Here is a 13,604-nt window from a genome sequence, read left to right as displayed (position 1 = left end):
TTTGCTATACATTGTAAATGGTTTAATGCAGTGCTTGGCTCAAAATAGCTTAAAAATGCACTTAGTATACATTTAGAAAAATGCATTTTGTGCAAAAACAATGTATTAAATACATTTTTGCAGATTAAAAATCCAATTACTACATTAATGATGGATTTATGATGCGTTCATCTGTCTAGGATTTTCTATAAAGCGTTCTTTCCAAACATTTAATAATGTTACTCAACAGAATTTAGGCTGTGTACCCAGTTTTGTAGGACTAGAAGTGGCAGAGCCTGGGAATGGAGTCAAAAGAGGAATCAGCCTAGAATCTGTACAACCTAGAGTCCGGTCCCTCTTGAATTCCATTAAATATTTATTTATTTATTTATTTTATTTATTATGTCAAACACAATGATATATATAAGTATAAGCATGAAATAACTACACAAATTGAATACAACAAAGAGAAAATTAGGACAGGAATGCTAGGCATGCTGGTGCTCTTATACATGCCCCTTACAGACCTCTTAGGAATGGGGTGAGTTCAACAGTAGACAGTCTTTGGTTAAAGTTTTGGGGATTTTAGGATGAGACACGGAGTCAGGTAGTGCATTCCAGGCATTAACAACTCTGTTACTAAAGTCATATTTTCTACAATCAAGAGTTCTAACCATTAGTTGACTAGATTCCTGTGCATAGACATGAGTATTAAATCGGTTTCATCTAGGCCTGGTATCAAATAAGGTCTTATAATTACTAAATGGCTGAATTAAAAGGCTTTTTTAACTTCATATTTTTGCTTATATTTTTCTGCTAAATGCCAGAAATAGGAGAATGTAATTTCTTCCATGCAGTTAACTTCAAAAATCTTTTGCAACAAGTATATATATGATTGTGTTCTGCAGAGATGTACAAGTAGTTCTTAATTTACAACCATAATTGAGATAGGAATCTTGGTTGTTGAATGAAGCCTTTGTTAAATGAGACATCACATAATTATTTCATTCAATAACTGCAATCCCGGCCTTCCCAGTTGCAGTCATTAAATTTGAATCATGGGCCATTAGATGAACAGAATTCTGGTAAGAAGATCCTACCATACCAGAACTGTTTCTCAAAGCCTTAATTACGATACCAGGCTTTCTTACCAAGGTTGCCTTGCCATTCTCCAAGCAGGCATTATACTTTTCAAGCTTCAGCCAGCTCAGCTCAGCTGCCTCTGCCTCTATTTCATCGCAGGATCAAAGTGCTGCTGTGTATAGATGATGCACTCAGTACTGTACCTGCCCTTGGGCAATTTTTTTTAAATTGCTGTTACATCCACAAAAGAGGAAGAACAGAATTATCTGATTCCAGTACTTAGTGCTTTAATTTAAAAAACTCCTGACCCAGATATTAGTAGCTTACAAGATGTGAATTCCTGTGTTCCTCTTTCCCTTTTGAAAGCTTATATATGAGAGGAAGCTAGTTATACATCAACTAACTATACTTTTTTCATTATTCCTTCTTTTTAAAATAGTATAAAAAATAATGTAAAATGATTTTGCATCATACAAAAAAGTCAAGTTTTATATCAATTTCAAGAACTACGGTACTTAAACATTTATCTCATTCGTAATTTATCAACTCTAAAAATGTTTATAAATAATACACATCCTACCATATCTGAGTGTAACAAGCAGACAGTTATTTACCATATTTTATTTCATTGATGAAAAATATAAAATCTTGTCATGCTTCAAAAAATATAGTTTGAATGAACCTGTTTGAAAGTATAACAAAGAGATTATTTTTTTCTTCTGTCTCTGAACCCCGAAGTGTATTATTCCATTCATCTGAGAATAAATTTCCTCCTCTAAGATATCACATTATTTGCCAGTATCAGCATATATAAATCATTAATTATTAAGTTTTATGTAATTGTTATCTTCAGTGAATATACACAACAAACCTAACTGTGCCCCACTTTGATTTTGTAATGGTTTCTTTGCCCATTTTTATAAACATTAAATTCTAGAGCTTTTGAATCCTTGGAGATCCATTATAGCTGAAAATATATGACTTCATTAATCCAGTCCTTCCTTCCTTTCCTCCTTCTCTCTCTCTCTCTCCATCCCTCCTAGAGGCACCCTCACCGGAGTCATGTACTATCTATAAATTATTTTGATATGATTTTATCTAATTTTGGCAAAAAATATAAGTTTAGAAATCTAAAACTTATTCTAATCACCTTACTCAATAATAGCATGTAGGTGATTTTTCCCATCCTGAAGAACAGAATTTATGTTCTAACGAAATGGCATAGTTTAGACGTTAACCTTTTGTTAACTTGAATTAATGTTCCAAGTTTAATAAGTTGACTTTAATAGCTTGGATATTGTATTGAGAGGGAAAAAGGAAAGTCATTTGTAGAAAATTAAATTAAATAGGATTGACTTCTGAACAATTTTATTTGCTCAATGGAAACTGCAATAGTTATAGTACATATCTCGCATTTTAATTCAATTGTCCTTTGTCTTTTCATACTTTCCAAATTTTTCAATACAAAAAAAGAATCTACAGCTAATAAAAGTGGTGACAGGATACACATGAGGATTCCAAGTTTCCAAAGTTATCTTCAAAATTGTTTAGAAGTAGAGCTGTTTTTATGTAATCAGTACAGGAATCTTAGCTTTTAATTCTTTTCTTAAAATTGCCATGAAATTCCATGGCAATTCATGATGCAAGTTCTGTGATATCCTATAGCTATAATATTTTTTAGCAGTGAAGTTTTATAATACACAATAAATAGGAAAGTCTAATCTGCCATAATCTTCAGATTGGGAATATCTAATCTGCCATAATTTTTATGTGGTTCATTACATGCAACCCTTGGGCTTTAATTCGCATGTATAAAGGCAAAATATATTTGCATTCTTTAAATTCTTTCTAATAGTCGCATTAGTCATGTTGGCTGAGAATGATAAGAATTGTACTTTAACATATCTGGATGGCATCAGGTTGATAGGAACTGTTTTAGCTGAAAGAGTTGCCTGTTTAAATGATCTTCTCTATGACTTAACCACACCTGCTGTCCCTCTCATTCAGAAACCTTCTTAGGGAATAGTAATAGTAGTGCATTCCTTTGGATCTTTTTCTGATCTTTTCCTGAGTTTATGAAACACTATCCAACAGGGTTTGTTTTTATTTCTGATTTTTTTTTTACTATTTTAGCCATTCTACTGACATATTAAAATTAAATAAACACAGAATTATGTGCATAGCTAGAGATGGTCCACTGAAAATAGGATTGATACTAACTCTTATTGGATATTGCTTGTAGAGCAATCGATGCCCAGCATGAGGTTCACATATTTTTTTTTATTCCTGGGCAATGCATTGAAAACATAATTTGGCTTGTATAGAAAATAAATGAGGCGTAAGAAATAGCATGGAGGGGAGGGTCTACTTTTATATTTGACCCAAGTTTGGTTTTCATTTGCAGCATTGGCCCATAAATGTTGCATGCTTTATGTCAGTAATGAGCCTACTAACTTTGGCATGTTGTTAAATAGCAGCATTCTTCATGATGCTATTTGGAAAGCAAATATTTGGCAAATGTGTTATTGATATGTTGGTGAACTTTTTGCCAAACTGCTTTTTCTCCTGTACAGTGTAACTGCCAAAAAAAATAAGATATGTGATTATTAAGGCTTTACATACTCTTCAAGAGACTTGGAAATTTTATGTTTGCTAAAGTCTATGCCAAGTGGTTTTTATGTTATGCCTCTTATCCTATGATGATATTTTTCTACATTTTGCTTCAGCTGATGAAATTTTCTATATTGAAATATCAGGAATCTACTATATTTATTTTGCTAGGAAGAAATCATTTTTCCCTCCGGATAATTAAGAAGGAATGTTGTAGAGACAGCTGGTTATCTTACATTCCTTGAGAATAATAAATAACATGCTGTATTTGAAAACAAACTAATAAGGGAGAAATGCAGACATATACTGGAAAGTGTAGGTTAGATGCTGAAAATTAGGCTTTCCATACATATTATCGTAAAGCACAAATTATACACAATCAGATGCTGGCATCAAAAGATATAATATTGTAAAATGTCTGCTGGATCAGGCCAGAAGCCCAGCAAGAGACATTCAGGAAGCCTGGAAATATTATTATTATTATTGATCATTGCATAGTCAGCCAGATGTTCAGACTAGATTTGGCATTTTTGTCCACCTACCAAGCCATTCCCAAGGGCCTGGGATAGGCGGACATGTATGTTTGATGGTGCTACAGATATCATCACAGGATGTAAGCTGTTCTGACTAAAGATGCCTTTTGCAATTGACTAATAATTAATTTGTCAGTGCCGATGGTGTTCAAGTAGTGCTCTAGTTCAGAGATCCCCAGTCCCCGGGCTGTGGCCCACTACTAGGCTATGGCCTACTAAAAATTGGGTTGCACGAGTGGCTGGCCAGAGCATGCATGCGCAGCTCAACTTGTGCAAGTGGTGGGCAGTTGTATGGATGCTTGAGTGGACACATGCACGCTGGCCTGACACGTGTGTGTGTGCTGACCTCCACTTGCATGGCCCAGTTCTCCTTTCCCTCCCCTAGCCAGGCTGCAAAGCAGAGGTGGGTTTCAGCAGGTTCTGACCAGTTCTGGAGAACTGGTAGCAGAAATTTTGAGTAGTTCAGAGAACTGGTAGTAAAAATTCTGACTGGCTCTTCCCCCATCTATTCTCTGCCTCCCAAGTCCCAGCTGATTGGGAGGAAATGGGGATTTTGCAGTATCCTTCCCCCAGAGTGGGGTGGGAATGGATATTTTACAGTATCCTTCCCCTGCCATGCCTAACAAGTCATGCCACACCCACCAAGCCACACCCACAAAACTGGTAGTAAAAACATTTGAAACCCACCACTGCCACAAAGGCTGGGGAGTGCTGCCCTAATTATTTTGGGATTGCACTCAAGGTGCCTATTACTATTGGTACTACCTTTGCTTTCTTTTGCCACATCATTCTATGTCTATTTACCGGTCTTTGTATTTGGTATTTTGTTAATCTTCATTCTCTTCTATTCTGCTTTCTCCAAGTACTGCTACATCCACTATCCAGATTTTTTTGTCTTTCTTATCCATAATTGTTAAGTCTGGTGTGTTATGCAGCAAATGCCTGCTTGTTTGAAATCTAAAATCCCCAAATACTTTAGCTTCTTCGTTTTCTATAACTTTCTCTGCAAGTTCTTGCTTGCAGGCAAATGGTATTTCTTGCAGTTCTTCCAATGCACCATTGTTGCTACTTTACCATACGATTGTTTGTAGTCAGTAGTCAGTCTGTGCAATCGTCTCGAAGCAGCTAAACAGATGGTCCACTGTTTCTTCAGCTTTGCAGAGGCAGCACTTGCTATCTGTCTTCTCAATTCTGACTTTGCATGCATTTGTACTTAAGGTTTGTTGTTGTTGTTGTTGTTGTTATATAGACCAATTGCATATCCATATTCTGATAAGTGAAATTTAAAATAGTATAACTTAAATTATTAGTGTCATAATTAATTAAAATCAGGTGATTTCTGATAGCTTTAAAATAATTATATTTTTAAGAGATTTTAGAAAGTGAGGTTTGACAAACCCAGTATTGATATGAGCTCCATTGTGGCTATGAATTTCATGTTGCTCCTTCCTCAACTGGTGCTGCAGTTCATGAGTTGATTACTTTTTTTACAGTCTGCTTGTGAGGAGCACCTGTCCAGAGCCCAGATGGAAATTCTCTCATCTTCTCTTTATCTGGGAATTCTCTGTTGGATCAGACTTATTATTGGTCCATCAGTCTTCATCACAGTGCCATCTCCGCTCCTTTAGCTATGATGTGGTCTCCTTGTCCTTCATCCAGAAGTTTAATTTTCAGCTGTATTTATGGTCTTTAAAAAAACAACAATGAAATCTAAGATACAGCTGCAAAATACAAAATATTTTTCCTTTAGTTGTTCTCAAACTAGTTTGAATAATTAAATAAGAACCAATTTTTTTTTCTCCTTCAATTTCATACAGTGTCAAAGGGGCAGATGCTGGCAATGGGATCCGGATTTTTGTTCCTGATATTCTCATGTTTATTGCTAGCCTGATCACATGGCTTGTGTGCAGAAACATTGTTCAAAAGCCAGAACAAGAAAATTTGGGAGAATACAATGCACAGTTCGAAAATGAAGACATGGTATGTGTGTATAATTACTCTTTAATTTTTATTTTTAATTTTCCTAGTGTGCCTGATACTATGGATGGGCTTTGCAATTTTTTTTTCCAGCTGAAGGGGAAATGCTTTATTATTAATTTTATACTAATTGAAGTATTATAACTCTCAATTATCTACTTTCCCACGTATATGGGAATAGGTTATGCTGCAGATAGCTTTCATTTTTTACTATCTCTTTAGCATTTCTCAAAGGAAATTCCTTTAAAACAGAGCATCTTATTCTATTTAGAAATGTAAACCATAGGAATCTGTTACACAGGAGTCAAAGTTATGTAAAAAAAAATCACAATGCAGTCAACCTATTATTGTGCAAATGGTATGATTATATATTTTATGTAAGTCACATTATAACATTTGCTGCAAGTATGTAAACCATGTCAAATGGACCAGTTTGTGTAGTGATTAAAGCACCAGGTTAGAAACCAAGAAAGTGAGTTCCAGTCCTGCCTTAGTTACAAAGCCAGAAGGGTGACCTGAGGCCACTTGCTCTTGTTCTCTTAGCCCCAAGAAGGAAGCCATGGCCCCATTCTCTGCTTTTTACAAGCCATTTGGAAAGCATGCAAATAGTGACCATGTGACTGTTGGACATTGTGATGGTCATCAATTTACACTAGTTACAAAGCATCCAAATGGGGATTATGTGACTTCAGGACTCTGTGACAGTCATAAATGTCAGGACTGCTTGCAAAGCTGGTTTTTTTAAACCATCATAACTTTAACATGAGAGCCTGTTGGTATGCAAGGACTACTTGTATTTGCAGAATCTTCAAGTTTTCACAATTTCCAAACAAGCTGCTAACTTGAAATTTGGTCTTATCCAAATTTTGTAACAGATCAGTTACAAAAGTGTTGTTGAGACAAATGTTGCTGAGACACATCCTATGACACGCTTTATATTTGAAACCTTGATTTTAGAACCTGGTAAAGGTGGACTATAAAATTATGGAAATTAGTTTATCCATTGTCTTCACAGAAATTTATACTATAGTCGTATATGTATTTACATAGAAATACAGTGGAATTGTTTCTATGAAAAAATGCATGGAGAAACTATAAAAACATTAACATTTCCCGTATCTACATTCTTTTACTCACATGGATTTCAGAAGTATTATAAATACCAGTCCAATAAACTGGCACACGTTCAGTTTAAAATGGCCTATTTATATTGTCAGAAAGTTATTAATGTTTCTTCAATTAAAAAAGTAAATATGTAAATTATTTTCCTGATGTGTTTATTTGCTTATTCTGTCAAGGGTTATTTCATGCCTCAGATTCTGAGATCCCCAACAAGGGGACAATAGGTGAGAAGCAAATTTCATGAGCAAAGCAAGGCCAGAGAGAATATCTCTAGTGCCTTTCGCAATGTACTCATACTACACTTTAAAGTACTTTACCACCCCAGTCCCTTTTCCCTTTGGGATGCAATTTGCCTAAGAGATGAAGTTAGACAGCGGTAATGAAATAACATATGTACGGGGAGTAAAGCCTTCATACTTTTCATCCATTTGCTTCTGCTCTCTATTACAGAGCAAATGATGAACATGTGTAGACATTATTCTTTTCTGAGCACAAAACTATTCAGTTATCTGACTAGTACAGGTAGTATAGTATAACACTTTACAATATTGTAGTAAAAACGCAGTTAGATCAATGGCTGAATTATATAATTCCATAATGGAATTTCGTTATTTCTAAAAAGCTTGTTAAATAATCACAAAGGAGTGTTTTGTTTCAATTTGTCCTTCAGAAGCTGTTCTACTAGGTAAGGATGTGGAACTGATAAATGTTGCATTTTGGTTTGGCATTAATGTATGCTCTGCATCCTATGGTTGGCCTTAATTGATTTTGCGTTCTGAAATGAACATGCATTAAAGGCTGCTAATGCAGTACTATTTGAGAGACTCTTCCTTCATTTGTGATTTACAACACTGCTGCTAAATTTGGGGAGGCAGGTGGGAATCTGCAAACAGAGCTAGAGGTAGTAGGTGTCTTTAAGCTGTTTCATAAACATCAGATTCATTTTCTTTCTGTATTATTTCAGAACATAATGTGAGGGGAAGTGAAACACTCCAGCACTTGTGTCAGGATCCTCTAGGAGATATTTATAGAGACAAAGATCCTTTTTCAGGAAAAAGTTGATAATCACTTCTCTGTATTCATGCACCCTAAGGGCAATGCCCATTAAATTCTGTAAAAAAACAACATGAACTGACAATTCTGAATGTTAAAAAAGAACCGTTGAACAATGAATGACATTTTCATTATTTATCTATTGCTGATTCGACATGGACTTTCAGCAGTTTACAAGTATAAACACAACATATCTAAAAGCAGTACAGATCTAACCTATCCTGGTGTACCAATGAGCAAAATAACATAAAAACCCCGAAAAACAAAATTGGCCATTCTGCTGAAGAGCTCCATTATGGCTGCCTTCCTAAATGTCATCCATATATCTGGGGGTAGGTTATTCCATAGAGAGGGAACATATACTGAAAAACAATGTGCTTTGCTCAAAACTCACATGAGAAGAGAGAGCCTTCCAAATTCTCAAAATGAGATATTCAGCTTAAATTCCTAATTAATAAGTGCACATATAACATATTTTCCCTGCTTTTCAAATATTTTCATTTAAAGTAAAGTGTTGGAAAATGTCACAACAGAATATCATTGTGGTGCCTGAATGTCAGTCATTGCTGCACTGCAGAATTCTATTCAGGAGCTGGACTGAAAATACTTGGTGATCCAAAATCACCTAACAAACTCTCAAGGCTGAAGGTGCATTTGTATTGGCCCTAGACCAACATAGATTTCATTTATGAAAAAAAAAATCCATCAATATATTAAATTTTCAGTGAAACAACCTGATAGTTTGGATGTGTACAGCGCTGTGTTCACAGACTTTGTGCATTCTTGTTAGGTAGATAATAAGTTTACACCTAATATCTAAAGCAAATTATTATAAATAAAGGCTTTTAAAGATTCAGTTCATATTCCTCCTGGAAAGAAACTCATTTATATTTTTTAAAGCAGACAATTTGCCTTGCATCCTCATAAAGACATTGTATAGAAGCTTACCCGTATTGTGACATTATACTCTAATTATTATTATTTTATGTGTCATTAATTAAGAACAAAATTTTTAAAGCGCTTAAGCAATAAAAGCAAAAACAGTTAATAATAATTAGAGCACACTATATAATACACTATAGCAGCAAGACTGTTATAAGTTCCAGCCATTATTTTAGAATATGTTTGTACATGAACAATTTGTAATACTTTACAAATACAAGAATGGATTTTGATTCTGACTGGGGACCCCCTGTTGTGTATGTATCAATAAGACCTACATTACAATATTATTTTAGCACAATGGTGCATTTGTGTGTGTGTGCATGTATGTCTCACAGAGGAAACATTTAAAAGCTGGATGTTAATAAATCATACTAAAATGTAACTAATGGATATTCTGGCTCAAAATATAGTAGTAGCAGTCACAGCTGCTGTGGTAGCTGTGATCTTCCGGCCTGGACTTTATCTGAATTTGACAGTTTTTAAAAAATGATGTTGAGTGATGGGCTTTGAGACTTAACCTAAATGAGCCTAGTTAAGAAAAAAAAACCCAATGCATTAAAATGGGAGTCTTAAAGCCTGAAATCTTTTTGGATTTCTGAGTAGATGTGGATCAAATTAGATATTTATCACATGCCCCGGTTCTACATTGTTATTACTCAGCAAATATTATATCCTTTGAAATGTGCGTATATCATTGAATAAACTTCCACAAAGTTGTTTACATTTATAGTAAGCTTTTTATAAGTAAAAAACAAAACAAAACCTTTTACATGACCCAAATCGCTCAGTGAGATTTCTTTTCAAATAGTCATTTCTTAAAGGGTGCCCAATGTCAGCATCTTTAAAGTTTCCCTGACTTGTTTGTTATGTGTTATATTGCATGAACACAGAGAAATTTGGGGGGATCTTGTGAGGTAGCTACAAAAAATACAGTTCTTCAAATAAGTTGCTCAATACACATTTTGTAACATAACGTGCAGTGAAAAAGAATTCAAACAGATAAATTGTCAAATGTTGAATACATGAATAGAATATAGAATATGGCCAAGTGTGATTAGACACACAAGGAATTTGTCTCTGGCGCGTAAGCGCTACAAACTACATAGTGATAAATCATAAAATGTAAATGATAAGATATGGTAAAATTATTTACTAAGACTGTATTACTATTATTATTCTCATCCTTCCTAGTACCTATCACTTCCCACTTAAGGCTATAACTATGTTGCTTGTATCTTTACAATTTATATTGTTTTATTTGTTTCCTAGTACAATTTGATTGCTTATTAGTAACCTATGACTATCATTAAATGTTGTATCTTATGATTCTTGATGAATGTATTTTATTTTTCTTTATGTACACTGAGAGTATATGCATCAAAGACAAATTCCTTGTAGGTCCAATCACACTTGGCCAAAAAAGAATTCAATTCAATTCAATTCAATTCAATTCTATTCTATTCTATTCTATTCCATTCCATTCCATTCCATTCCATTCCATTCCATTCCATTCCATTCCATTCCATTCCACTCCACTCCACTCCACTCCACTCCACTCTACACTACACTATACTGTCATAAATCATAAGATAAAGCAACAAAATTTGTAAGATATTAACAGGATAAGGTAATAGGAAATACGAGAAAGATAATAGCAATATTACAGGAGGTAAATGTCCTTAGGCAATAGGCATAAGGCAGTGCTGTGGGAATTAGGTGTTCAGCAGAGTGATGGTGTGAGGGAAAAAGCTGTCTTTGTGTTTAGTTCAGGGGTGTCAAACCAGTGGCCCGCAGGCCAGATGTGTCATGTGCAGGTCATGCCCACCCCAGCTCTGCAAATGGGAAAAAACGTTGCAAAACATCACATGATGGTAACATGACACCACTAACTTGACATCGTGGTCTAGTTGTTTTGGTATGCAATGCTGTATAGCGGCATCCTGAGGGGAGGAGTTGAAACTGTTTATGTCCAGGGTGTGAGGGGTCTATAGATATTTTCTTAGTCCTCTTTCTGGCCCATATCAATGGAAGATGGGCTGGTTGCAATTGTTTTTTCTGCAGTCCTATCTATCTGTTGAAGTCTGTACCTATCCTGTTTGGTTGCTGTGCCAAACCAGACAGTTATAGAAGTACAAATGACAAATAAAAAGCCTAATAAACTGGGAAATGTTACAAGTGACTTTCTGGACTCTAGAGCATAAGTGGTATGATGGATAAACGACCAGGTATTGCCTGGAGTAATTTATCATTCCTGAATAAACAGGCAAAGCTCTACTTAAAAGGCTATGTGTGTCTGTGTGTGCATGTGTGTGTTTCACCTCTTTACAACAGGAACAATAGTTTGAAGGGAAACAGTTTTGAAAGAGAAATGCTTCAGAAAGAAGAGAAGGGGAAAAGGAAATCAGCAGTTCCTTTTTACATTTAACAGAGAGCTACAGAAACGTGTCAGATATATTGGTCCCAGTAGCACTGAAATAAACTAACTGCAAAATGATGTAGGGGAAGAGAATACTAAAAACACTGAACCCCTCCCTACCACACTTTCAGGACAATGGTTGTGCTTGGGGTTCCCACTAGTAGATAACACTGAGTCGAAGAAAGAGCAGCTGGAAATTCACCTAGTGTTGCAATAAAAGCAAGCCATGTTCCATTCCATAGGGGCAGCAACAATAAAAGATTGTGCAGTCAGATCTGTATTGATAGATTTTGCTCCCATCTCTTGTGGATGAGCAATGTGGATAAGCAATGGAAATAACAGTAAAGAAGATTTTACAGAGCAAGTTATTGGATTGAGATGATTAGGGAGAAGAGAATGTCATGGATGGGGGGAAAAAGATAGGAAGTGTTTACAATTATTGGAACAACAGATGATCAAATAACCAAGATTATGGGTATCCAATTACAGGATAGAGTCACGAGACATACATAAACAGTTATTGTTTAGGCAACTTATAGAAGAAAAAAGTAAGAATAAACTGTCTACAAAAAAAGCCAGAATAGTTAGCATTAATTTAGGAAACATTTGCCTTTGGACTCATAATCAATCGCAGTAATTTTGGTGATTTGTGTTAAGTAGATTCATTATATATTTTTGCAATTTTCTATTTGTAGAATGAAATTGAAAGAATAGAGGCAGAAGATGCATTAATATGTGAAGATCTAGATGATGTAGAATGCGGAGAGGAAGAATTTGAAGAAACCACAAAATTAAAAATACTCCGGAGAATTGCCTCCATAGCTTCCAAAGTGAAGGAAATTATTGGTAACCTTATCATCACAGCTGGAAAAGTTGTTGTTACAATTTTACTTGGTACAACAGGTGGGCTCTCTTCCTTATGATTGCCTTTAATACTTTTAGCACACTTGAATAGACTTTTTGATAAATAAATATACAGTGACCTCATTTATGTCAAATTTCATTGCTTTGCATACATTTGTTATCCCTAAAATGTGTTATTAAAACTAGCCCTCATCAGGCATCCAGCCAATAAATGGCAAGATACATAAACAGGCAACTAGATTATCATAGGAACAAATGAATAGCTATGTTACATTGGTTCAAATGATGTAGATTATCAAATTTGTAGATGAATACATTTATTCCTGCTTTGTGATCATTTTGAATCGCACATATATAAATGTATCACTTTCAGTTTTATGCAGTATTGATATGTTCTAAAGAAAAGGATAAGTTTTTGCATCTAAACGTGCATTCTAGAATATACTGTTTTTTAAAGTTCATTTCCTGATGCTTCTTTCTCAAAGTATATTTTGACAGTATTTTATGTGTTGAGAATTATATCAAGCCACTCAGGCTGGTTCATAAATAAATTTAACTTTGTGTAATACAGAATATTAAAATGCTATCATGATTAATAATTTCCATTGCAATACTTTTAAACATCATGCTTAATCCATATATAATGAGTATAAAACATTTACCTTCCATTAATTTTTTATAGGGATGATGTTGCCTTCCCTGACTTCAGCTGTATATTTCTTTTTATTCTTGGGCTTGTGCACATGGTGGTCCTGTTGTCGAGCATTTGATCCTCTGATCTTCAGCTGCCTTTGTGTGTTAATGACAATATTCAGTGGAGGCCATTTAATTGCACTTTATCTGTACCAATTACAATTTTTTCAGGAAATCATTCCACCTGGTGACTATTATGCCCGGTAAGAGGTTTTATCAGCATTTTTTAAGTAAATGGGATTATAGCAAAATAGAACTGCTGGCTATTGGAATAGATGGTAAAAGATAAAGATGGAATACATTCAGAGAAATGTAAAATACATGTCATA

The 13,604-nt window shown here is 34.8% G+C and overlaps 1 protein-coding gene across 1 annotated transcript in view; it reads left to right on the top strand.

Annotated features, from left to right (window-relative positions):
• The window catches only part of PIEZO2 (piezo type mechanosensitive ion channel component 2), a 213,804-nt gene that overhangs the window by 110,565 nt on the left and 89,635 nt on the right, over positions 1-13,604 (top strand). The window contains exons 5-7 of the mRNA XM_058177593.1: positions 6,023-6,185; positions 12,414-12,621; positions 13,265-13,478. Coding sequence (XP_058033576.1) covers positions 6,023-6,185; positions 12,414-12,621; positions 13,265-13,478 — 585 coding nt within the window. The remainder of the gene's footprint in view (positions 1-6,022; positions 6,186-12,413; positions 12,622-13,264; positions 13,479-13,604) is intronic.

The sequence above is a fragment of the Ahaetulla prasina genome, chromosome 3 (genome assembly GCF_028640845.1).
Source record: "Ahaetulla prasina isolate Xishuangbanna chromosome 3, ASM2864084v1, whole genome shotgun sequence".
Taxonomy (NCBI): Eukaryota; Metazoa; Chordata; class Lepidosauria; order Squamata; family Colubridae; genus Ahaetulla; species Ahaetulla prasina.
The sequence above is the reverse complement of the archived record's forward strand: the minus strand, read 5'-3'. Positions and strand labels throughout refer to the sequence as shown.